The sequence below is a fragment of the Seriola aureovittata genome, chromosome 20 (assembly GCF_021018895.1).
Source record: "Seriola aureovittata isolate HTS-2021-v1 ecotype China chromosome 20, ASM2101889v1, whole genome shotgun sequence".
Taxonomy (NCBI): Eukaryota; Metazoa; Chordata; class Actinopteri; order Carangiformes; family Carangidae; genus Seriola; species Seriola aureovittata.
Window position 1 is genome coordinate 19,495,870 of NC_079383.1, and position 27,409 is coordinate 19,523,278.

The following is a 27,409-nucleotide window of genomic DNA, read 5'->3' on the forward strand; positions in this document are numbered from 1 at the left end:
CACCAATCGGAATTTGAAATGACTGGAGAACCATCCAAATTCCAGCTCTTTACTGCATCAACGTACTGCTTTGTGACTGAGATTACAGGGGCTTAGATCACAAAATAAAGCTCAACCTTTAATTTTGCAACCTAAAATTGTTATTTTATCGAAAACAACAATACACTTTTACAAATGGCAACTAAGTGTAAAATTTCAACCATCTGATGCTAACTCTACCGTATAATCCCATTATAAATAAAAAATATCATATATGGATTTTTTGTGTTAAAGCAAAATAAAGCTTAAATGTCAACATTTTTCAACATTTGTTTTTTAGTTCTCAGTAGATGGCTGATAATAGATGGTTCTCTCTACACCAAATCTTGAAAATCGCACTTTTAAATGGAGATAGACTTATCATAATGTACATTTCAAATACATTTTAGATCAAAGAGATCAAAGATCAAAACCATTCAGTTTGAACATAGAACCTTATAATTCCAAGGTCATGAACAGGGAATAAATATAACGCATGCCAGCAAATGAGGGTAATTCAGAGAAGCAAACATATTCATAAGAAAGCCAGTGGATTACTTTATATGACTGGAGTAAACAGACAAACAAATGCAACTAAATAACAAGGTTGTGGACCTGGTTTGCTGTTTCAGCACCATGGACAGTGACAACAGTGAGTAAAGTCAGTCAGTGCTTCAGCACCGAGGACAACGACACCAGCGAGTCAATCAGTGCTTCAGTGCAACAGCGAGTAAAGTCAGACAGAGCTTCAGCACCATGGACAGCGACAAAAGCGAGTAAAGTCAGGCAGTGCCTCAGCACCATGGACAGCGCCACGACTCTGCACGTCCGACCTGAACATTTGGCAACGTTTCAGGCTCGAGCGGCCGCTCTGAACGGCCAGACAGGGATTATAATACCGCCATTATAAAAGAGGCAAGGTGACCCCGTTGAAATGTATGAAAATCCCTCCAGAAATAAATCATCTGGGGTAAACAAATGCAGTCTCTGAGTCATACTTCTGCAGTTCCACAGCACAACATCTGGTTTAAACATGCAAGATGTGACAGTGAATGCAGCAGAACCTCGTGGAAAGGGTCAGCGAGTGATTTTTGTCATGATTTACATGAGTTCCACTCGCATTAAGAATCTCATTTCAAGGTTGGTTTCAACAGCATCTTGACATGTGTAAAAGTAGCACACGATCAACATCTAACAACAGCACGTAGTGTCAAACACACTGACGTGTCATTTGTGAGATTTATTAAGTGACCAGACAGCGCCGCTGAGCGCGTATTGCTCTACAAGAGACGTTACTGACGCGTCATTTATTGACAGATAAGCCAGCCAATTGAGGCAATGACGCACAAGTTTGACAACTTTCCCTTTAAAAAGGGGCAGTTGTAATTAACAGTAAAGGGACAATAAGTAGACTCATTCTTGTCTTGGCCCTAGATCAAGATATCTAGTCATTTCAAAGTCGATTACTATGTATAAAGAGCGTATTGGTCTGATCGAACAAAAGGTGATGTTAAGTTTCTTACATCCTCGTCCTCGCAGTGCCGACGGTACTGATGCTGAGGCCGAGCTCGCTGGTTCTCCGCCGCCCTCTCCCCCTCCACACCTTGCCCGAGGAGATGGCTCGCCTCTGGAGGGTTAGGGAAGGATTTGTTTGTGTTGATCTTGCCGGTGAATCTCTGATACAGTGACGCCATTTCGACTATTTGTCAAAAAAAGAGGGAAAGAATAACTTGGAGAGTCTGTGTTCTCAATCAATAAAGGCAACAACAACAAAAAAAGTCCAAGTTAGAGAAGGTCAATGAATAATGGCTGAGGTAATTCGATTAGAAGATGCTCTGGTTCAGTTTGAAAAAAAGAAATCAGTCCAAGCTGTGTTCAGGATTCACATCACGTACTTTCTGGTCGGGTCTCACCGATGCTGCAGCGACGCAGTTTCCACACTTTCCCCCAAGTTGATGCGAAATTGATACAAAAGCAAACGAGTGCGGGTTACAGGAGACTGAACGAAGCACTCATGATCCGGACCCGAAAAACGGAGGGACGAGCCTCAGCGATATCCTGTCTCCCTCTTTTCCCTCCCTCGTGGCAGAGAAGAAAGTGACCGCTGATAACCGCTGAGGGACTGGTAGGTCTGTGCCTTACACAGACCCGCTGATGTACCAAACAGCCGCGAACGACCCAGCGCAACATTAACAGATCAGATATCAGAAGATTTGCGGTCGAAACTTATCATGACTTAGCAGATAGAGTGAGCCCAAGTACCTCTATTTAGTTTTTTTTTATCTTTGCCTCCATTTGGCTCTGTGGAGGTGTCGTGCGGAGAGCAAGAGTGCCCCCATGTGGAGGGAAACACAGACAAAAAAAAAAAAAGTTGACAGGCCTGGCACATTTTCAAGGAGACAGATTTTGCTAGACCATAAAATAAGAAAATTAATCCGTCTGACATCACTCAGGGAGATTTACACACACTTTTTTTTTTACAGGTTTCATGTGAGGAGTGACAAGTTGTACTCATTTGTTTGCCATTTAAATGCAATTGCTTGTTTCCTTCCACTAATTCCACAAATACAACAACTTACAGGTGCGACTTGTCAGTCACATGCAGCTTGGTTTAGAAAAGTGAACTTATATGCAATTAAATGAAGCTGCAAATAAAGTGTTGCTTCATACAGAAAACCTTTTTACAGCTGAAGCTAAACTGTACAGTGCACAGCATGTGAGTATGGCTGCAACTAACAATCATCACTAATCATTCCCGATTAATCTGGTGATTGCTTTCTTGATTAATCAACTCCTTGTTTTGTTTAAAAATTGGGGGAAAAATAGTGAAAAATATTCTTTACAATTCCCCAGAGCCCAAAGAGACATCTTGAAATTTACCCATTTTTATCAATCGATCACCTTATCAATCTGTATAGTTTTATTATTTCTGCATGTGGAAATGAGTCATGAAAAAGTGCAGTTAAATTAGTTAAAACTATTGTATGAATGTTTAAAGGAAGGAGCTGAGTCCAGATACCAACCTGATACTACATCATCTGTCTTTATTAGCACTCCCAGAACAGGAAGAGTCATTTCATACAGATCCAGAATCTGTAATTCGATTTGCTCTTGTATGGCCTCACAGGATACAGAACGCCGCCCTCTGTGGCCCCAACGAGCTGAGCATGCTGGGAATTTTCGCCTCACAGAGACAGAAATGCAGAATAACTCATCCACTCATCACAGCCCACGTAACAGGCAAGTTGCAAGAACAGGCACAACTTGCAGAAACTTAAAGCCTCATGAAATGCAAACATCCTCCCTACTATACTTTCACGGCTCCACCTGCAGCAAAACAGATTTACTTTCCAATTAAGACAACTTTCTAAAAGACGTCTGCAGGGTGTGTTTTTAATCTAAACAGATTAGAAACACACCTTGCACTTCTTGACTTGATTACTCAGCTGCAAACCCACATACACAGATAGTACACTCTCCCGCTCTGCTGTGGCTTTGCAAAAAATATTTTACCATTGATTTCCAAGAAATGTTTCATAAGAGGAGAAAAAAAAAATGCTTCCATGTGTTTCTGCACATCAAATCCATCTCAGACTCTGGCACAGGACCCAGAAATGCAATTCAATTTTCAGGCACTGTAGTGATGTGATTAGGAAGGGAAAAAAAAAAAAAAAGGCCGGGTAGCAAGATTTGTCAAACTGCAGGAAATCCGGAGGGTACTGATGCAGTACATTTCAAGGTGGACTGAATATGTGGAACATCTTCAAACTGGTTATTAATAATGGAGAAAACGAGCGGGAAGACACTTCCTGGACCTGCAGTGAGGTCTGCCTTTACACCTTATTAGATCACCCCACCATATCGACTACATAGGAAGCATTAAATCTGATTATTTCTAGGGCCTATGAGGAGTTAAATGCAGCAGGCTGTGGTGGATCACATCAGATCCTGCAACTGGGCAGCAGAGGGCAGAGCTGTCCCCAGCCAGAGTCTCCTCTTTGTGGGGAAGGATTGTCTGATATCAGCTGGTCGGGACATCACAAACTTCCAGGTAGACAAAAGAAGCAAAAGAAGTCAGTATTTTATCAGATCACAAAACAGAACAAAGAGGATTTAGAGAAGCTCCAGGTGCTTTTCATTCAATTAAGGACAATTCTCATTGAATCACGTTATCATGCATGAATGCAGCTTTCCCCTGTGGGCGCTTCCTAGAAACCAGTGACATGGAATTGTTCCAATATTCTGCTCAATTTCCTCTTTTGTGCTCTGATGAATTTTCATACATCAAAAAAAAACAAAACAATTTAAGGTTAAAAAAAACAAACAAACACAATTACTAACTCCTAACACTCCCATATCTTCAATACAGCAGCTAAATTAGAAACAGTAGATACTACATTTTCAAAAACAGAACAAACACTGGCATCTAGTGGATAAATGCAGCTTCATTCATGTATGTTTATTTCTGAATACACGGCTCAATGTGCTGCTAAACAAATAATACCAACGTTGCAACTTCATGCAAAAGTTGTTAGCAGCACCCATGGGTTCACACATGCCAGCACGTTCCCTTCTGTCGGCCGACCACCATGATTTATGATGGATAGTTTCTCATTTCATGCTCCTGTGCAGGAGCTGTACTTATCAAGCCACATCCCCTCCCTGGACTGGAACTACTCTGGAGGGCTGCACTCACTAAATCCTTTCCTCCGTCATAAAAATGAAGGTGGTGTACAAGCAGCTGCCACAGTAAGGTGGCAGAGGGAGTTGTCGGGTCACTGTCCACAGTTATTTCCAAATGCTGTGTCATCGCCGGCGCATTTTTAAACTGCGGGGCTGCCAGGAAGAAATTAATGTGGCCGGAGGGAGGTGGTCAATCATCCTGACAAGCTTCAGGTAACATGAATTAAACAAGAGGATCAATATCTCAGGTGCTGGATAGTGGAATAAAAAAGATTAAAATTTTAAAAGCATGACTTAAAGGGCAATTTCACCTAATTACAGAAAAAATACTTTTTTTTCCCCCCTCAAAATAGTTTCCCCCTTTTTTTTTGTCTTTTTGAAGCTTTATGGTTGAAAAAATAATCTCATTCCACACTGTCAGACACTGTCAGTAAATCTGCTTGTTCTCACTCTTTGAAGCTGGATGATGTTTACACAGTGAAATATTCAAACACAAGAATCCATGTTGTTAAAAGCTACACTATTCCATCAAGAGGACATATTTTAGATGTAGACACATTTCCCAAAGGTTAGATTCATTTATTCGGCATCGCCACTAGAATTTAAAGGTTCATTCAGATTGAAGTATTTGGTATCTTTCCACTTGAGTTTAAAGGTCCCATGTTGTATAAAGTGAGATTTCCATGTATTTTTTTTTTTATTATAAAGCAAGTCTAGGTTCTATATTAATACTGTAAAAGTATTAAAGCGCTCAGTCCACAGAGAAATGCACACAGCCTGTATTTAGAAACTGAGCCTTAAAACCAGCTGTCAGAGCTTCTGTAACTTTGTGATGTAACAACCAAGCAGCCACCATTCTAAGCCACGCCCCAAGCTGAGCGCACCTGGACCCACCATCCAACCTTGCAGGATTTGGTTTCTCTGAGTGTTTTACCTGAAATCTGCTATATTTTCATTCAATCACTCAGAAAACAGTCAGCCAATCAGAAGAGAGGTTCAGAGCCTCCTCTCTTATAATAGGCGACATGTTGTTACTAGAGCTCCAGAGAGAAGCCGGAAAGAGATGTAAAACTACATTGAGATGGTTTTTGGTTCTTAAACCAACAAATATATCTTCTCATGGATCAACACTTCAAATAAAACACAAAAGTGTCAAATATGGGACCTTTAAAATAAAGTTCTGCAGGTCTGAATAATGTTTGGCTGCACAGCATAAGAATATTATGGGGTTTGCAGCTTTTTAAAAGTGTTGCCATGTAGATAGAATAGGTTGAAAAACAACATTCATTTAGTTAACGACTCTCCTAACAATCCCTGATCAGTTTTCTGTGTGGGAAACAAATAGGCCTACGCAGGTTTTCAGTGTCAGTGCAGCTGTTTGATTATCTCTGAGTTTGAACACAAGCTGTAGCCTGAGAGCTAGCTGTAGCAACAGTCTGTCTGTCATCATCTAAAATGGATGAAATGAGAGAATGCAAGCCCACGTTGTGGAGAAAGATGTTTCAGCATGTTGCTGGTGTTTCCAGCCTTAAATTACCATTTTACAGACATCACAGTTCAGACATTCCCGCAGGTTGAGAATTTACTTATGGTGATGGGTGGCGTGGCATGTGACCGATGTGTGCATGCAGAGACTAATGCAGTTTAGAGGGGGAGAGTGTGGCCCAGGTTATTTTATGTTGCCACAATTTACAGGTGTTCCATAAACGCCTCTCATGTATGCTACTGGTAGATGTGAGCTAGGCGGCCGTGCACAGAGAAGCCTGTAGTTTCCATTAAGGGTACTGCAGCTCACACAACTCGAACAAAATGTCATATTTAACTAACTAACGAAACCTGGTTAATTTATCTATGTGGGCGAGTTGCCCAAGTAGAGCCAACATGGGAAACGCTGCATTACAGCCATCACTGTCGTCTTCTTTCTTTGTGAAATGAAACCACGCTTTGGACCGTTGCTTTCACTTGTCGCAAGTTTCAGTCAGTGTTGATGCGAGTTATTGTTGATATGTTGATATTCATAAAATGATTTGAAAAGCTTGTAGACATACAACTCTGATGGTTCAGACAATGTGCCACCAACTCTCGATTTCCAATCCCACTGAAAAAAATATCTCAAAAACTGCAACCAAACTAGCTACAATAGTAATTTTTTTAAGAGAAAACTTCTATTAAGAAAAGATTCCATCCGCATATATGGTGTAATTAATCTGGTAAACCCGAAAGAAGAAGAGAAGTGTGGAGGACTTCATGTGAGGTAAAGGGGTAAGTTTGACCTTGTCAGGAGAGAAGAAAATCCCCGTCTGGAAGCTGCGACGGGAGCGGTGCGTTCACAGCAGGAGCAAGAGTTCAGGTGAGGAAGAGAGGGAGAAAGAGAGGGAGGGAGAAGAGGGAGCACGAAAACTCATGAATTTATACTGTGGTGTCACATTTCTCCGTTGCAGTCCATTTCTCACTGAGAATACTGTCATAAACCTCCACCTTCAATCCCCAGCTTCACAGAAGGAGGATCAATCTGGCTATTACCCAGGATATTTGGGTCTGTTGGACTTCTACTTTATGACAAGAGAAGCCAATTTGCAACTGCAATCGTTTTACACACCCTTACATCTGTCCCTAAGTATCGCCAAGATTTTGCAGCGGCGGCTCAAACTGTGGCAGGCGATACAGTACAGTCAGTCTGACTGATTTAAAGGCTTCTTCCTGGCTACTTGGATTCTCAGGGAAGGACCGGACAAAGTTTCAGCTTTAGATTAAAAGCCTTTTTGCTTACTCTGGGTGTATATGTGTGTGTGTGTGTGTGTGTGTGTGTGTGTGTGTGTGTGTGTGTGTGTGTGTGTGTGTCTGTCCGTCCTCCGCTGGCTAGAGGCTTGTTTTGAATGACAGGGGGAGATTGAAGGTGCTGGAGCCTGACGCTGTTGGACTTAAAATTAAATGGCCAAATTAATAGGTGCTGTCACTTGCTGCCTGTGAAACCACCTACTCTCCTCAACACCAATCCGACAACAGGAACTTTTTTTTTTTTGGTTGTGGTTTTGATCGACACCTCCATCCGCCCAACGCCACGCCACCGACCCCTCACCACGAATCAAAAGCATAACGAAGGAGAAACAAATCTCGGAAAATGACAAATAGCAAGAGGGTGTAAAAAAAAAAAAAAAGAAAAAAAAGAAAAAAGTTTTGACAAATCATATTTTGCTCATTCTGCAGTTTTATGATGTGTCTATATCAACTGTGGAATTCTCTGGCAAAGTGACATGAAGCGTAGCAAATGGAGTCCCAATCCTATTTGAAATGGGCGAGATAAAGTCCCCGGGAAATTTAGAGGGACAGCGCGAGCAGGGGAGGAGGGCTGAAGGGGAGAAATAGAAAAGAGCCGGCAGCAGAGAGCGGGCGTGAGCTGTAACGGTGGGTGAAACATCGAGCACATATAAAGTGTAAGAGGCACAAAGGTAATTTGCAGATGCAAGGCTGGAAGGAGGAAAGAGAGGGGGGGGAAAAAAAATGCATTTCAGTTATCTCATGCTTCTGTGTTGACTTGGATCCCATTTCTTAGACAGGGCCAGCAGAATAATTTCACATATGGGGGAAGATGGTGGTCCAAGTAGAAAAAGTCTGTTTGCTGAGGGTTGATTTGTCATTCTGGCGGCTCAGCAATAACCCAACAAATCCAGAAGCAGCGACTGAAAAAAACATGTGAGGGGGGCTAAGTTGAAAAGCTACTTGCTACTGTGTGAGGCTGATATAGCTACAGTTTGTTCTGGGTGTTGAATTTATTCCTGCTTTTGTTTTTCCTTAAGAAACTTAAAGGCTAGTACAACCATCTTTGTAATAGTATCACATAGATTCAGTATCAGCCTGTTCCAGCTCTTCGCTGAAGCAAGGTAAAGTTTGAACTGAAATGTTCAAACCTAATACACATTTGTTTCAGTTACAGGAGCCTCACAGCTGTGTGCATGGCAGTATCAGCCTGTTAGTGCACTAATGCGCATTCAGACTCCACATAATATGAAATCTAATCGCTTTTAATTTGTCCAATACTTTAATTTATGAGCAAATACCAATGATACTGCCATGAGCCTCAGCTGTATCACGTTTTTACTGCGGGTATACCTGCTAAACATGTTAGCATGGATTATTATGAACTTTGGTGCAGACATTCATGTTACCCTCAGGATAAATTGGAATAACTTCAGTCATCATGATTGCTGTAGTAAAGATATTTTATTCACTTTTACTCAAAATTCAGATTGATGTTTTTGGTATCTTTTCACTTGAGTTTAAAAGGTCCCATCTTGTATAAAGGGAGATTTAAAGGCAGGTCTAGGTTCTATATTAATACTGTGAAAGTATCAATGCGCTCAGTCCACAGAGAAATGCACACAGCCTGTATTCAGAAAACTGAGTAACTTTGTGATGTCACAACCAAACAGTGACCACTCTCAGCCTTGCCCTAAACCCCACCCTGAACCCTAAACCCTGAACCCTGAACCCTGAACCCTGAACCCTGAACCCCGGCTCAGAGCCTCTCTACTGAGATGGTTTTTGGTACTGAACCACAATTACATCTAACTATCCATCATAACTCAGGAAAATGAAAGGAAAAATGGAATAGGGAATATGGGACCACTGAATTAGTTCTGTGGGTTTTAAACACCGGTTGGTTGCTGCTTATTATGGGCTTTTAAACCTGTACCAGAAGAGTTGGGCCTATCAGGTGAAAAGCATTGAAAATATAGGAAGAATCCAGGCGTCGGCTGCAGCTTATTACCATCATTTTTCCTTGCTGTTTTGCTGCGAGCACTGCCGACTGCAGCACCACACACACACACACACACACACAGAGAGAGCCCTCTGTTTATTTGTACCTCCAGATGTCCTCAAATTATAAGTGTGAGAGGTTTACAGAAGGCAAGACCAAGGTGGGAAAAGAAAAGAAAAGTTGGAAAGAAGAGCAGAGAGGAGAGAGCAGAGAGGACAGGAAATAAATGAATGGTGTGAAGAATAAAGGAACGTGTGACAAAGAAAAAAGAGGGGGCGGGAAGAAGAATGAAAAGTTCAGATATATCTGCCTCACGCCGACTGCTAGCATTTGAACTTGCCACACACATACGGTAAACACACACACACACACACACACACACACACACATTGAGCTTATAATTGCGAAAAGGCTTTGTTATTACTACAACAACCTGCTGTCCTTATATATGATGACTTTTTAATTTGTTTTACTCGAGCATTCAAGACACAATCTTGACTCAAGGCCAAGTGAACTGGCTAGAAAGCGTTAGCCAGGGCTTCAATTAGCACACAAGAGAAAATCAATACATTCAATTCCACATTAGTCATTTCTGCACTGCTTCTTCTTTTTTTTTTTTTTTTTTTAAATATTCCGGCTTGGGAAGTTTAAAGGTTTTGTGAATGACCGAAAAAAAATTGAAAACTGTGGATTTAAAGTAATTATTGATTTATTTGAGGAGAAGTCGGACTTAAATGCCATAGAGGAGCATCGCTGGAGACAAATGTCCGCAGAGAAAATCACTTATTCATATTTTAGCCTTTGCTGTGTGTTGCAGTCGATCATCTGTCATTTCAAGAGGAATCAATACTGAATCTAGTTTTTTTTTTTTTTTTTTCTGTAACATATCCCCATTTTTACAGAACTAATCCGCCACGTAGGACACAAATATTTCTCCACGCTGGAGTGAAACCTGAGTAGAATAAGTGTTTTTTCCCCAACAACACTTGTATCAGAATGTCATTCAAGTACATCCCCCACAATCATCCCCTGCGTTTCTACTCTGCAAGTAAAGCATTTCTACCGTTTAAAGTGAGGAATTTCCATCAGGGATAATAGTTCATGAGCTGGAAACCATTTCAATGTAACAGAATGATTGGAATTAGACACATTAGCTGGGAAATGAGACATCTTAAAGTGATGTGTGCTGTCTGCCCGGGGACGTATGAGGGAGACTGGGGGAGCTTTGTATTAAAATCTGACACATCTAAACCCTCAGACAGGCCTGGCTGCTGCTGTTGCTGCTGCTGCTGCTGGGCTGTAAATCATCTGATCTGCACGTATCAAAGGGCTGACCCCAGGCTCCGGGACACGAGGGAGGAGGAGAGCACTGGATCTAGTACATCACTGTTAAAAGTGTGCACTGGTGGTGACCGGTTGATGAAACATCGCGCGATGAGACCGGGGGATTCGCGCTGAAAGAGGACGGAGAAGATTGGGAGGGTGAGACGATGTGTCAAGACGTGAAGGAGCGTCAAGCTTGAAGGCGAGGACTCAAATTTCAAAATCATCTCCCTTACATGAGATTAAACAGATCAGTAAATGTAGAACTGCTCTGATGTTTTTGACCAGTGCGATCTATAACGCCAAATGTAAATATTACATTCCCTTTCTTCATCTGCAGCAAAGTGGCAACTTATGGAAATTCAAACTAAGCCGGTAAGAAATGGGTAAAAGTAGCACAAGGTGAGAGGCATCAACAGATTCACCACATTTACATAAACTGAATGATGCACCTATCGCCAACATCATATATTTCCATGATTTTCAAATGAAAATTCCTGTTTATTTGAGCAATGTGCTTAAGCTGATGTTCGGAGTTCTGTACGGCATGGATGATTGGATGGTTGGACGATTGCGTCAAAGCCTGTTGTTGAGTTGAAGCAGCCATTGCACGACAAGGAAAATGTGAAGCCTTCAGTGTGAAGCCTCTGCCTGTGTGACGTGTTGCCAGCCAAGACAGGTGACACAGGATGAGTCACGGACAGGACGATTAAAGTTTCTCAATAGCAAAACAAACAAAAAAAATGGGGTTGTGCACAACTTTGGTGAATAAAAACATAATGGATACCAACTTTAACTTTACATTTTCTTATTAAACTGTCATGCATATTGTTAGTTGTAGTTCTTAGGAATGTAGGAATTTCAAAATCACAAATGGCGCCTTCGTTACCTTTTCTCTCTTCCGCAAGAAAATGTGCAACTTTATCGCGAGTGCGATCTTCTTTATAGTCCAACAGTGTATTCTCTTGCCCCCTGACATCCTGTTATAGCTAATTAAAGACTACAAATCCCTTCCCACATACACAACATGATCTGAGCACCTGTGACATGAAAAAAAAAAAACAGCACTAAAATGTGACCTCACCACTGTCTAAAAATGCAAATGTATTTGTTGAGTGCTGCACATATTCCATACTTGAACCTACTTTGCTTTAATTTTATGTTATTCAGACTCTGTATTGCAATAATCGCACTCGAGTCATATTTTCATATACATATTGATGACACCTCTGGGCAATCAGTTGTTACAGGGATTAAACTGTTGAATTTCGATTGCAGAACCTCTTCGCCACCCTGAAACTTCAGTGCAAAACTTTTTGTCATATATCCTCCAAGTAATCTGACACTCATGTAATTCCCAAAACAAGCCATGGCAGCCAAGGCCACTTGACAAGTGTGTTGCAGCAGCAGCCCACATTTCTTCACCACCACCCCCGCCAACAAGCAAACACAAGCACAAAAAGAGTCACTTCTGGCTGCAGCCACATTCTGTCAGAGCCGCTGACGTGACAAAACTTTGATGGGCTCGTGAGGGTTCAAATGGGGGGGGGGGCAGTCCTCCCGTCATTGTATGAGGACAATATAACACTCACAGTCTGGCTACTCAAGTGTCCTGCCAGGACAGACGCACACTTAGACTGTACGTCATTATTAATATTTCAATCAGAATGATGCAAATGTCCTCCCCAAGAGATCATTACAAAGTAAGACCAACAAAACTGGCACCAATTCAACTAACAAAAACAGCAGGAATAAGAACAAGTCTGTTTAGAGTGAATTAGCATCATGCAAACCACATGGGCCTAATACAGCTAATAAAGAAGAGGCATGACTCGCAAACGCAAAGGCTGCAGCCACAGCCAGAGATCCGGCTCAACAGTTCTTTAGTATGCACACTACAGTATGAGTGCAGCTTCTCGCTTACCATTTTGGAGGTGGTGGTATCGATCTGCTGGGTGGCAATTAGCATTGACATGACTGAAGTGACAGGAAAAAGCTCCTCCACACTCTCTCTTCTCTTCTTCTCCTCTCCTGTTCCTCAAGACAGAAAAGTCCTCTGGACAAGTGCCGAACGAGTGGGAGGCTTCACCTCAGAGTGGGAGGATTAGTGGAGCCCTCTTCCTTGAGCCCGAAGACCCCCTTCCCCCTCCCCTTCCCCTCCCTTCCTACCTCTCCTCCCCACCGTCAGATGACTGGCACAATCCAAGCACACTTCCACGTTAGCCAATCAATCACGTAATGACAAGGATTCGGTCTAATGCGCGGTGATCCATTCGCCAGGACGGGCTCTTGGGAAATGTGTGCTCCCTGACTTCACTCGCTCCGGCTGTCTCTCCCCCAACCCCCACCCCACCCTCTACTACCCCCGTTTCCTCCACGCCGCTCTGCCTATCCCTCTTTGACTTTTCGCAGCCTCTCGATCTTCCTCATTGACTCTGCTCCTTTATAAGGTTTATCAGTCTTTGTCTCTCCAGGACAAGTCGTCTTCTCCAACTCTCACTTGTAGAAGCTGCAGAGAGCGTGTGTTTGGCTGTTCTCTCCCTCTCTCTCCCTAGATTCATTCTCGGTCTTGTCCCTACCTTTCTCCCTCCCTGCTAAGCTCTTCGCCACAAGAGGCTGGGTGTGTGTGTGTGTGTTTGTGTTTTTTTCTTTTTTGGCGGGTTCAGCACCTGAACTAAACTGAAAAGGTTTAAACGTAATCTGTCGGGCTGGCCATGCGAGAGTCATCTGCCAGCACACACAGCCAAACAGCGTTTCTTTACATCTCCATCACAGCTTTAGTGAGGCAAAAGTGTGTATGTGTGTGTGTGTGTGTGTGTGTGTGTGTGTGTATGTGTGTGTGTGTGTCTGTGTGTGTCTGCTTGGAGTTGGCAGGTGGGCAAAGAGACAGAGAGACAGAGGGAGGGAGGGTGAGGGAAAAGCAGGAGAACAGACGGGAAACAAAAATGTCTGTGCTGATAAAATAAAGCAGCAGAAAAGCAACAGAACGCACTGAACACTGTTGTACGATGTTTTTGGATCCTGAACATTTCCATTATATAACATACACTAGACTTTGTGTTTTTGCAGGTCTCCAACTGAATGAGGCATCTGCTGCTGTCTACCAATCTGTACTTCAATTTAATCAGTCCCTGTGATGGACTGTAATAAAGCCGTGCTGATATATTCGTGCCCCGAATCGCACCTCTTAAATTACCCCCCACCGCTCTGGAAGATTGGTCCTGGGCACGGTGCAGGTCCAATCTAAATTTATGTAGCATTTATAGCTACAGCACAGTAAGCCAGAGTGCCAAAATGGAACGACCGGTTGTAGGCTAGCAAGGCACTATAGCCAGGCCAGCAGCTACTAAATGAGAAGCAGTGGAAGACTGCAAGAGTAGCAGCACTGAGCTGAGATTGAAGAAGACCGAGTGGTTTAACTCAGGGCAGCACAGACTTGTGTGATAAGAAAGTGCTGGAAGTTTCCCATCAGGTTTTAATTTTCTTGGTCAATATTGGTCCAACTCTGCAAACTTTCAACTGTGATTTTACTTCATCCAGAAAAGAGCAAGGACAACAAAGTGGCTGCTACTGATGAACACCATTGCGAGGTTGACGGAAATGCGAGTGACCTCTCTTTGCTTTTTGTTGCGACAAAAGCAGTTCATGTTGCCATGGTATGGGTTGGAAAGGACATTCTGTTAATAGCAGGAAAGTGTTGTCTGTTGGAACAATTAAAAGCAGAGCAAAGAGCTTGTCTGACTGTTTCTAAAGCAAGGGATGCACAAACCAGACTTCTTCTCTCCCAATACTGAGTTAAATACCTGAATTCAGAGTATCTACTGAGCCGATACCAAAGTCATTTGAATCAGTTTCGTTTTTGGTACTGACACCAATACCTTGTCTTTGATATCGATTCTTTTAGCGTTCCTTTTTTCAATATCAATCTTTATCAAATCCATTTTAACACAAAGAAAGTTCCAGTTCCAATCCACATTACAGGACAGTACAGTGCTGCATGCTCACTAACGCTGATGAGATTTACTCTTTTATTCTTTAGGTATTGAAATTTGATATCGAATGACGAGCCATTTTTATCAAGTCAATTCGGTCGATACCTGGCTCTAGGTGTGGCACTAAAATGTCGCTTTCATTTTCAATGAAAATCAAGGGTACCTTTAAGGAGCGACAGTCCAGATACATGGGCCCATTATATGCATTTGTACAATTCATCAGGTCAAGACAACAAAGACATGCAAAAGACGCAGCATTTGGAGATCAGAGAGGTAGAGTGATCCAGCCTGGAGGAGGCGATGGTGGTCGGACAATGCCAGACAGAGTACCACCATCTTTCACTTACCTTACCCACAAGGCTTTTATTGAGTAACAATACAGAAACCTTATTTACAAGAGGCAGGGTTGCACTTCAAGCACATGTACACCCGAAACAAAAGGTAACACTACAATGGCTCTCATGAAAGGTTTACATTTTGCAGATATACAGCTCTTATGCACTGATGAATTCATTCAGATCACTCAACTTTGTATTTTTGATTTAAGCTACTGTTAATGACACTCAACACCTCACACAGATGTTTCGTCATAAAAGTCTTGGAGTAGAACCGGGAGTGGAAGAAACTGCTGGAGGGTTTTTAATGTCGAACTGTTTAAGGAACTGGGAGGGGTGTAAAGTTTGTATTCACATCAAAAGCAGGAACAGGAACCTAACTGCAGGGAGAGATTGTAAAACACAGAGGCATCTTATTAAAATATGATCCAACAGACATAAACGAGGGAAAATTGGATAGAAAGCTTCCAATAAAAGTTTCGTTTTCTATTTAGTTGAGGCAAATAAAGCCGCAGGAATTTATGGTAAATACATTAAGGTCATTCGAGTATGAAACCTACTTTAAGTTCAGCAATATCTGGGAGACGTATCAGGAAATAATGTTGTAAAAACTCAGCAGGTCCATCTGGTCTATCTACAGACCTGGCTCAGGTGCCGGGCCGAGCGTTTTTCACCTTGACGTCAGATGTTTCAGTCGGCTTCACACAGACGGTTACTGCTGCCGCCACAGAGAAAGGCATACGTGCATCCGATGTATCGTACAGTCTTACTTGGGTTGAAATTGCCTGTATTTCATGGTTTACAGACTCGACAGACGTTGTGATTAGTTGTATTCTAATTGTGAACTTATTAGAATTTTGACATGAAAAATGCATTAATTAATACACGAGAGAAGATTTCAACTTTATCCCTCATGTGTTTGTGTTAGAGCTAAAAACATTACTTACTATGGATTGCTGCGTATTGTAACATTATTTGTAATAGTGTACGTTACTAGTTCAGTATTTCAGGGTCGATTTTAGTGTCCGTGCAACTTAATGTGACAAATTAACAAAAAATACAATTAAAATAAATAAATATATACCTAATTTAATATTATAAAAATAAAAAAGAAATAGGCAATAGAGTGGCGAGGCATGGTTGAGTATCAAACACAAGCCCGATATTGTGCCTGGGCTGTTAACTAATACCTGGATAAGGACACGGTCCTCCGCCCCAACCCTTTAAACCCATTTATTCCATTATTGAGCACTGACTTTTCAATTCCCCCAGATCACAAGAAAGGAGCGAAGAGACAAAATGAAAAAAGTCCCTGAGGTCTGAAGAAGCACTGGAGGCAATTCCAACATATTGTCAACAACGAGGGATGGAGCCTGAGACGAGCAGGTAACACTGCTCTGCTTTCAGAGAGAAATCACTGAAAACTGAAATCATAATCAGATTCTCAGACTGTGAAACGACAGTAAAAATCTGTTGAGAGGAAGAAAAACAAACAAAAAAACAAAAACAGGGGCTGCTGTGAATTCTATTAAAGGGGAAAAATGCTCAACTGGCAAATTGAATCCGAGCATCATTTGGTTCAAAACAGGAAGCAAAACATATTGCTCCAAGTCATCCCGATGAAAAATGACCACGCCGTCGTACAAATCCATTTCAGAATAGCTCTCCATTTTTTTGATTAGCAAGCAGTTCAGCATTTTGCTAATTTAATCTGGCCTCTGAATTGAATTTGTATTACAGCCATAGTTAATAACTTGACATTCAGCATATGACTCTGTGCTATTTAGATAAGTGATGGGCCTTCTTTGAACACCCACATGCTTCTATGCCAAATTGCCCCATTGCTCATAATAAAACCTGTGTCTGAAAGACTCACTGCTGTTATATTTTATTGAAATTGTTATTAATAAGACTATCAGAATATAAAGCCAACACCATATGTAGAGATACCATAGAGTCATCTTAAGGGAGGATTCGAGATGAAGGAAGTCTGAAATGGCATTCATGCCACGGCTAGTGAATAAAAGATGAAAGTTTTGACTTGGCTCCAAGTTCCTTCTCTCTTGTGGCTCATTCTCAATTACTATAGTGGCGGTTTAGAGGAGAACAGAGTCAGTAAGTACACTCTAAAGCGCAGACGATGTGGAACCCTCGAGGAAATCTCTCATTTTTAAGACATGGAGGACAATGACTGACACTTCAGAAAAAGAGACAAAAGTCCCTAAACACTTTAACATCACAATATGGAGACGCTCAACCCACATTTTCCGCTGTGCTGAGCGTTAATAAAAAAAAATAAATAAAAAAAAAGAAGCGCTCCAGTGTCATGAAGCGCTTCAATCAATCGTGGCTGGAGAGCAAAGCGCCGATAAAGCTTTGTACATTCCCACTCTCATGTTTAAAGGGAGAAGCGAGTCCGTCCTTTATTCTTGGTTGGTTTTGGTGCAAATTTTGAAGCGCAGAACAGATCAAAGTGATTTTTTTCATCTTTTTATCTTATTTTCTCACATAAAGTTGTTGGCTGTCCTGTGCCTGCATTACTCAGAATCCAGTAACTGAAAATGTAAAAGAATTTAAAAATAACTTTAAAAAAAAATGCTCAACTATACAGTTCTACAGTAAAAGCTGGATGTTTAAAGTGTTAAAAATTTAAACCAAAGACCAATAAAATCCCAGAAAGAAAAAAAGAAAACAGTGATCCCAGGAACAAAATGTAAGACATGTTCTATAGAGTTGCCCTGCATGTTCTGTCCCTACAGGGTTTGAATAATCTGGGCCTTTAAATTTCATTTAATACCAATATTTTAAACCTTAGTGGAACCAGAAAATTCCAAACACCGAGTCTCATTGTGCCTTAAAATGAGGAAATGCACAAAAACACAGCTACATCTCCAACACACACCGCAAACAAGTGGACAAAACATCCAGTTAATATGCAAAAACAAGGTCAAGAGAAAGAGCCAGTTATGATGCACAATCACATCCAATTTTCTAAAACGATTTCAGTGAAAATTCAGGAGCAATCACACTGACCTCACAGTTACTATTTTCTCAATCCTAACTGACTTAAATTCCCACATAGTAATCAGGTCTGACAATTTCAGGTACTTCTGATTATTCCAGGATGACGGGGGAATAATAATTTAAAAGCTTTTTTGCCTAATTCTGTTCCATCTCTTTGGACCAACATCTGCAGAATATGATAAAAAATTGATTTTGGTTTTTACGCATGTACGTACACAGAGCAGAAGGAACCAGGCCGAGGAGAGAACGATGGGAAAGTTTACAGACATACAGAGAACAGATGTGTAGATTTCCATAACCAGTAATAAAATATAAAAGACATATATAATATAATAATAAAATATAATCTACAGTATCCAACTCCTTTAGGAGCTGCTCAGGCACATTCATTCTTTTGGGGCGGCAGTGGCTCAGGAGGTAGAGCTGGTGGGCCACTAATTAGAAGGCCGGTGGTTCAATCCCCGGCTCCTCCGGGCCGCATGTCGAAGTATTCTTGGGCAAGATACTGAACCGCACATTGCCCCGGATGGCTGTTCCATCAGTGTATGAGTCTGATGTATGAATGTGAGTGAATGGGTGAATGTGGCAAGTATTGTAAAGCGCTTTGAGTGGTCAGTAAGACTTGAAAAGCACTATATATGTGCAAGTCTTTTTACCATTCATGAAGAGCAGATCCTTGTAATTATAATAATTTTACACTCCAGCGAACCACAGTTGCTCTCCGATTTCTCACAGGTAAGAAAACACCTTCAATCAACATCAGTTGGTCAAAAAAAATCTTCAAAAAGAAGATTCAGATCCTGCTAAGCAACAAAAAAGCTAATTGGTGACAACATTCACATTCACTTCAATGAGAAGTCTGTGGAGAGAGACTTACTTCACTCCATGCTACATCCCACTAAACAATCTGTCATGGACAGAATAGATGAGGGACAGTGCTCCTTTTGACTAATTGCCTTTTAAGCTGACTTCTGCCTGACGCGAAAGGGCAAAGTAATTCACTGACACCAACAAACAACCCGACCACTCACTCAGCTGAGAGGGTGTTTTAACCAAAATGCTGAGACATTAATCCAAGGCACCTCCTCCATTAGCCTCAGCTTGTCAGAAGTGAAATTGGAGCGAGAAAAGCCCACTTCACTGGCATATAGTTAATTTCATGCCATGCTGAAGAGAGACAGGGATGGGCAGAGAGTAAATGCTTTAGGTCGAGGACTTTACAGCACTCATAAATACTCATCTATTAGGTTTGGAATTTAATTCCTCCTTCCACCCTCTGTGGAGTTTGGTTTGAATAGAAGGGAAGAGTCCAAGGTCAGAGCCACTCGTCTGTCTGACCATTGATCTGAATGCCAGGCCACTTCAGCAGCATATGATTGATGACAACCTCAGCCAATCAGGTAGCACAGACGAAGGGAGGCCAATATGGTGACAGATGGAGGAGCATGTGCTCCTGGTTTAATAATGTAAAGGTTCGTCATACGGCGACTCAAGGTAAATGACAGCGGGACCAGTAGGGGAAATGTAATTTCCCACAGCAGTGTCAGACACTGCCTGCTGATGTGGTTTCCTGCATCTGTTCTTCTTCAGCATCAGATCTGCTGCAAGCTGGACACAAACATGGACTTCATCCAAATTTTAAGAGGATTAAAAAACAAGAGCAGAGTTAAAAAGGAAAAGTAAAGTTTGTTCAGAGTTTCAAGACTTCAGGAGAAGTTGATGTCTGCCTTTAAAGTGGAAACCCCTGACATTAACCATGAAATGCTTGGCACTGGTTTGCAGTCATTCCATCACTTGTTGTTTATGCTGTTTTTAATCAAACTTCTGACTTTTTTCCACCGTTCTTTCTTTCTTGTTTTATTTTCTGTCACTTAAACCATCATCCTATGGAGAAAAAATAGAAACTTATACTAAAGTGTAAAGTAAATTCTATCAAAAACTAGAAAACTATTTTTTTTCCAAAGGAGCCATTTGTTTTGCTACCACTTCATAGCCAACGTTAGCATTAACAGCTTTTCGCTTACCAGTCTTGCCAAGAGCTTCAGCCATCATTGTGTTTACAAGACGAGAGTTTATAATACGTCCTCTGAGCAGCGCGACTTCTTCGGGGCAGACTAGATGCTACAGTGACTCGGTATCGGAAAGTGACAAGACAGGTGGGGTAGCTGCATAACATGCTAACTTAAGTACGAGAAAAGCAAAACAAGAGGGTTGCTTTCCACCACTAGAGCCAGCGCTTGGTGAGTAAAGGAATGAAGTTTGATGCTGAGCTTGCTACGTTTCTTCTGGACTGGTAAACAAACAGCTGTTAATGCTAACATTAGCTATGTAGCAGTAGCAAAAATTTGAGAATGAACTTCCTAAGGCATAGTATGAAATCTATTAGGCAAACATACAGTAGATATTGTGGAAAATTACATTAATCTTGATTGCCTTTGTAATTTTGTACTGATTTCAAGCACATGCAGTGGGCTAAGTTCATGAGAAGAAGAAGACATTGCTATTTAAAAATAAATAAATATTTTCAACACCATCAAATGTAAGCATTATTTTTTTCCCCAGTCCTAATTTAGTGATAAATCTTTTCATTTTCCTCTCTCTGTGGAATTTAACAAGAAAACACATTCCCTTCCTGTTAATAACAAAAATGCACCACACTCTCTCTGCAGAATACCACAGTGTAATACAAATTGATGTAAACTATACCGTGCACACAACCGTTGCCACATGACAACCCTGAGAATTTTAAAACCCTTAATGTGAGGATTCAAGTTTTCTACAAAATCCTTGTTTCCTTTCTGAAAACATTTGCAGAAAACGAGCCAGGACACCATATGGCTGCCTGCAGATATAATTTAATTTAGCTTGTGTCGCCCTGTGACCCTCAAAACCTATCAGGGCTATCTATCGTCCAACAGCAGCACAACAGCTATCAATCCTGGAAGGCGCGCTCCAAATCCTGGAAGACAATCCTGGAAGACAGGATTTGGAACTATCTACTGCTAATAGAAGTCAGTTTCTAGTTTTTTAATTATTTCCTTTTGGTCTTTCCATTTTCCCTCAACCAGTCTCACCTGCTTGTACCTCAGCTGTTGTTTTTCATCGGACAGGTGACAACTCATTGTGTTCAGATTGGTTGGTGAGCAAAGGTGAGTGATAAGAGAACGGGAGCATTACCGGTCGAGGAACAGACAAATCATTTGCGACAACTACTTACTTGGAATGCATCTTGCAACTTGCTGCTACAAGCTGCTGCTGCAAGTGGAATTTCTATTATTACTCTAAGGAATAATGTCCTTCTGATCTGAAGACACCACAATCTGATTTATTCTGCTGATGACTCACAATTTAGATTTGGCTTGTTCTCTTAGAAAAAACTTTGTCGTTACAACAAACAAAAAAGGTCTCAGAATCACGAAAGGTTTTACTAGCAGCAGTTTTTCAGACTTTTCCTTTGTTATCGCTTTGACACTTTTAAACTGATTGGGTGTGTTTTACAAAATTGACTGCAAGCTAAACAATGTCAAAACTTCAGAGCTGAGCCTTTGCGAATACACTAAGTGTTGACCTAGCATATTTAATGTGGCTCCGCACTGTGGGTTTGATCCTGAGAGCCGCTGGGGCGAAAGGATAAAGAGATTCTGTGTGAGCAGCCAGCGGACAGCACCAGCGAACCTCTGAGATCTCAACCACTGCACCACTGACAGGTACAAGTGGGAGAACAGAATGGTGGTGGGTGGGGTGGGGGGGGGTGGGTGGAGGTGTTGCCAGTCAACCATACCCTTGTTTCCTTGTAGACAGGTCCAGATGCCCACCCCCCCACCCCCCCTCAAATACTGATTGCATTCTCCACACTTTTCTCCAGAGATTAGAAGTAGGGTGGGAGAGGGTACACAAACGGGGATACGCTATGGTGGACAAAGCAATAGCACATCCCTCTATCTCCTCTCCTCCTCCACCTCCTCCTCCTCTGTGTGCACAGTGCCATAAGCACCATGGGGATATTGAGACAGACATATCCCTCCTAGATGAAAGGGGCATTTCAGTCACACAAGCCCCAAAGGTAAACGTGGTCTGAGTTAGCAAGCAGCTCCTCGTTTATTGTGGAGAGAGAGAGACTCGAAGGCACCGCAACATCACCGAAAGCAATAAAGGGCAACTGCTCTGTTCACACTTCTGACAAGCTATTTGTGGCTCTGCCAGGCCATAAAGACCATATGCTTATTTGCTATTGTTTGAAGCCCTAACAAAGTTTGTCCCTGTAGAGGTTACTGTGGTTTCCCTCCCGTCTATTTTCTTTCGCAGCGGCGCGGCAGCAAGCATTTCATTTGCAGATATGAAGCCCTGACGGCGCACTCGCCTTATCATTCATTATGTGTGCAAGAGATTATGCATGAGATAAAGCTGACAGTTTGAAATCTCTCTCCTCACTCCCTGGAGCTTTGCATGACAGCGCTTAGATTTTCAGTATTTTGCTAAGGCTAATATCATGCACACGGTAAGCTGCAATAAACAAGGCAAATATTTGCAAAATCCTATATAAAAGATTTTTTATCCTGCATTTATTAACCATTCAACCTGCAGCCTTCTCTGTCGTTGGATAAGAACTGAATAAACACGCTGCAAAAATAATACTCCAGAGTTTTGACATGATCCGTCACTCCAGGTGTCACTACATCTGAGTAATAAATATGCACAATAAAGTGAAGGCATGCAGCTCCTTCCTGATGATGACTGAGAGCTGGCACTCCTCAGGCACAAGCCGCCACAGCACAAACACGGGGTGGCCAAATTCATTTGTATTCCTTTCTGTGTAAAACAGACATGTAAAATGTCAATGACAAATTTGTCTCAATGCCATTATCTCGGTCTGGATTCCACAGAGCAGACGTAGCGAGGCTCAGCATTGGTAAACCCATAGTCATTTTAGCTGGAGCTCCACAGAAATGTTGATGTATTTCCCCTGGGACAGTATGGCTTTCTCTACTGCAAAAAAGAAAAGAAAAATCCTTTTTCAGAGAACACATTTTGCCCAATTTAGCAACACAGTCACAAAAATTCACTTCCCCGACTGTGAATTTCAATGAGTGTCTTTGTTACAGTGAAATCGACACGGAAATAAGAGTTAGTGCTGCTATTATGTTGCAGTCTAAATTGGAGGCTAGTTAGCTCCTTATACACTACAGTGAAGATTGAGCTGTAAAAGCATCATTTCATACATTAACAGAGGTTTCAGTCTTAATGAAACACATAAAATATGTTCCCACAACCGCTGCTAGTTTTCTTTGCAGGAGGACAATTCACATTGAGATGATGTTTTTCTTCCATTTTTACATTGGCAAGAGTGGATTAAAAAAAGAGAAACGCAAAATTAATTCAATCATGATTAAAAAAAGAAAAACATTTTGACAAGTACATCTGTTAAGCACTGAGCTCTTTAGCTCAAAATCCCAACAAACACTGGCAGAAATGCTCCATTTGCATATCCTAATTAAAAAAAAAAAACATCTACAGTAAGTCTATTGTGTTCAAACAACTTTCCATTGAGTTTGTGTTCATTGAGGTAAACTTTCTGTCTAAGCAGAGGGATTTTTTTTGTTGTTGTTGCTGTTGTCTTTCATTTTTGCTTTGGTACGGAGAGAAAAGTCAGCAATTTTCAGGGAAGTTGTTGTGTTGCAGAGAGTGGCGTTTCCAGTAATTACAGAGCAGCTGATTGGCCTGGGAAACACAACCGCCCGCACACCGCCTTTTGGGAACTGACACAAACATGCTCCACAGAAAAAGTCACAGAGCTGATTTATATGTGCAAACACCCATCAAACCTCATTTAAATCACTGGCTTTCTCATTGGCGTTTATTATTGTTCGACAGAGACATGGGCTGCACAAACGGGCCGCACAATTAGCTACTGTAACAATAACAGTAACCCTGAATATTTTGCAAGATATTGTGATCCTGATTATGAGACTAATACACCACAGCATTATGAGTTCTTCTTAACCTCAGCTTATCTGTGAGGAGCCAGCTGTGCACAAAGGCTCCTTCTCCACAGTGCCCTGTTTGAGAGGGCAAATCTGACTGTTTTGCTTAAGTAGAAAAACTGCTTTTCATACTTTTTTTTATATTGTATTTTATGTTTTGGGAAAAAGGAGGAAATGAGAAAATGAGGAAAACATGAAGAGATGTTACCAGATTGATGACTTGCTATACGGTTAAAAGTATGTGGACTCACGAAAACTACACCCCATATGCGATTGCTGAGCTCATTCCAAAAGCATGGCCATTAATCTGCTGCTATAATTGTCCTCACTCTTCTGGTGTCAGGCTTTCCACAAGATTTTGGAACCTGGCTTCAGGGATTTTCTCCCATCAAGCCACAGCACCATCAGTTAGGTTCAGCACTGATGCTGGATGATAGGACCTGGCTTTGTACATCAGTGTCTTAAAAGATTTTCCCCAACCTGGTGACAGAAAAATTAGAAGCACACCACAAAATATCACTGTATTTTGTGGAATTAAAATCTCCCTTCATTAAACAGCTCCAGACAAAAAGCACACACAAATACGTATGTGTGTCCATTTACTTTTGGCCACATAGTGTATAATGCATATCCATTTAAAATGTGGCCACTACAACTGTGAGTATATGATTACACATGATTAATTGTGCTACTCTTCCATGCACAACTCTAAGCTGCATTTGCAAAGTGGCACAACACCGTGCTGAGAGCGAGGCAGCAAAGAGAAGAAGAACCAGCTGTTTACAAAGATGAACTTGACTGTGGGGAGCAGAGGATAGAGAGCGAGAGAGAGACAATGTGGTCAAGATGAGATGAGAGAGAAAGAGAGAGACAGAGAGGGTGAGACTTGGCATTGGCCAGAGTGCCAGCTGAGAAATATGGCTGCCATCCCTGGCACTGGTCACTTCGACTTTGACACAGAAGTTATGTTTCCATTCAAGTATTGCAGCAGTTTAAGGCACATTTCTGAAAAATAAAATGTGAATCAGTACGTTTCAATAAGCTATCGTTATCCAAATCACTCATTTTAACATTTTACTGCTGCTTCCCAGATTTCTTTTAATGAATGAGTTTATCTCTTTAGTTCCATGTGTACCCTATGTTGTTTTTATCAGCCACTATGGTGATAAAGAGAGGGGTGATATGAAACAAAGGCCCCTGTCTGCACTGGATAAATTGTGGTTATGAACCCCCGATCTTTTCAGCCTTTACTTTTTGGGGCAACGACTAGTTTTCATTGAAGTCGTTACGTAAAAATTCCAACAGCTACACAGACAGCTAAACCAGCTGCAGGGCTAACACTGCTAGATGCCTCCTGTCTTTAATGTGCACTCAGCTGTGCAGTGGCTGTTTATGACTGAGCACATTTCAGTGCAAATGAATGACTGAATGGCACCAGCTAGTTAGAATCTGTGCTAACGTTAGCGAGCTAGAAAAATGAGCTTCCACTTGGAAAACGGTTAGTCTTGTTAGCTTCCAGTTTCTATTTGGAGTTAAAAACTTAACTGTACAACGGTTCCTCCCACTCGCTGAATGCTGTAAACAAACAGACGGTTTATCACTGACAACTATGTGGAAAAGGGCCTGCCCAGAAATGTCACATCAACTGCTGCAAATAGAAACCACCAACTGGAGCCTTAAAGGTGCTAATTGTAAGGTTTGCTGTTGCTACATAGCCACTTTTAGCATTAACAGCTGTTTAGTACTCACCAGTAAAGAAGAAACATTGCAAGTTCGGCATTAAACTTTATTCTTTTACTCGCCAAGAGCATTAGAAAGCAACGCCAATGTTAACTCTTGACTCTATCACTTCTTTCTCTACTGAAGTAAGCATGCTAACCAGCTAGCTAAACAATATTTAAAAGGTATCACCTTGGACTTTGTGCAGCTGCTGAACATTTTAACTTTTCTTTATAGTTTCAATTACTCTATTAAAAAAAGCCATCTATATAATAATCAATGATAAAAAATAACCAGTAGTGGCAGCAGCATTGGTACCAAGAGTGACTCCAGCTTTAATAGACATTTTTTCCCACTATAAACTCATTGTCAACACCACAGCTTATATTCCACACATCTGTGCATTTTCAACTTTTTTCCTCATTATTTTCGTGTAAACTTTTTGAGAGGCAATTATCTCCTTTCTTTCCACCTCTCTGTCTCTCACACACCCTCACACACACTATTTAAATTCCAGAGGCAAGCTTTGATCACCAGTACATTAGCTTTACATTAGAAACAGTCATTAGGGGGACATCATCCCCACGACCAATTTGCCTTCGGAAAATAGTGGCGGTTGAGTGTGCTGCAGCCCACAGAGGACCAATGAGCCACACCAAACTTGATTAGGCCTCATAGTAATGTATTATTCCTCCTGGCCAAGGCTTTGTAGATGAACAACTTGTCTTTATATTAAAATGCACTATCTAGGAACAGCTAGGAACTAGAGTGGACTCTTTCAAAAATCTCTTTGAGGAGTCTCGCTCAGGCAGGGAAGAACGTGTCTACAGATAAATGAATAATGAGTTCCACATGTTTCAGTCGAGGCTGTTGAGAGTATTTCAGGGCAGGCGTTTCAGGTTTGATTTTCAGAGACGCACTCTTTAGGCTGGGGCTATTTGGGGTTTTTTTATTTTTACAGTGGCACATTACACTGTCATGGGTAAAACTACTTGGAAATATTGAAAAAGGAAACAATTCTTTTATTGAACATTTCGATGACAGAGAATAAGAAAGAATTCAAATCTTTTTTTCTTTTTTTTTTTATCCATCATAAAAATGTCTGGCTTTAGAATAAAAGGGATGAGCTGAAGAGACCGGATCTCCACAGCAAAAGCAAACCTCTTTGAGTGCGAATACTTTATCAACATGCACTATCCCATGTAGCCGAGAAGAGCTCATTGTGGGAACATAAAGCCTCTACATCACCACCATAAACGGCTATCAAATCTAGCTCAGGACAGCTTTATGAGAGCGTAACGGCTGCCATTTTGCTGCTCGGGGTAAGTTTCAGGGAGCAGATGGGAGTGAACTTTAAACTCAGCAGGGAGTGAGCAGCAACGTCCAGCTGACAGCGGGCCCGGCCTGCCTGATGTTTGATTAAGAGGCACGTTGACCTTTCCGAGGCTCCAGGGGGCGCTGAGATACGCTCTCACCTGTCAGCCCCGCGAGTCAGAGCCTTCTCATTATGGCCCAAATCTATCAGTCTATTCAGCAACTTTTCTTCTCTCTGGTTCGCCGGGAAAAATGAAATGC

At 41.5% G+C, this 27,409-nt stretch overlaps 1 protein-coding gene across 5 annotated transcripts in view; it reads right to left on the reverse strand.

Annotated features, from left to right (window-relative positions):
* LOC130161530 (dipeptidyl aminopeptidase-like protein 6) overlaps positions 1 to 27,409 on the reverse strand; it is a 201,905-nt gene that overhangs the window by 139,042 nt on the left and 35,454 nt on the right. Inside the window, exons 1-2 of one of the 5 annotated variants that reach the window (XM_056364886.1) lie at positions 1,914 to 2,302; positions 1,542 to 1,717 (exon numbers count right to left, since the gene is read on the reverse strand). The exons of 2 other annotated variants lie outside the window; for them this stretch is intronic. In XM_056364886.1, the coding sequence (XP_056220861.1) occupies positions 1,542 to 1,712 (171 nt within the window). In that variant the 5' untranslated portion in view covers positions 1,713 to 1,717; positions 1,914 to 2,302. Of the gene's footprint in view, positions 1 to 1,541; positions 2,303 to 12,707; positions 12,896 to 27,409 lie in introns of those variants that run through there. 2 more of the 5 variants (XM_056364891.1, XM_056364885.1) reach the window with 2 other exon arrangements.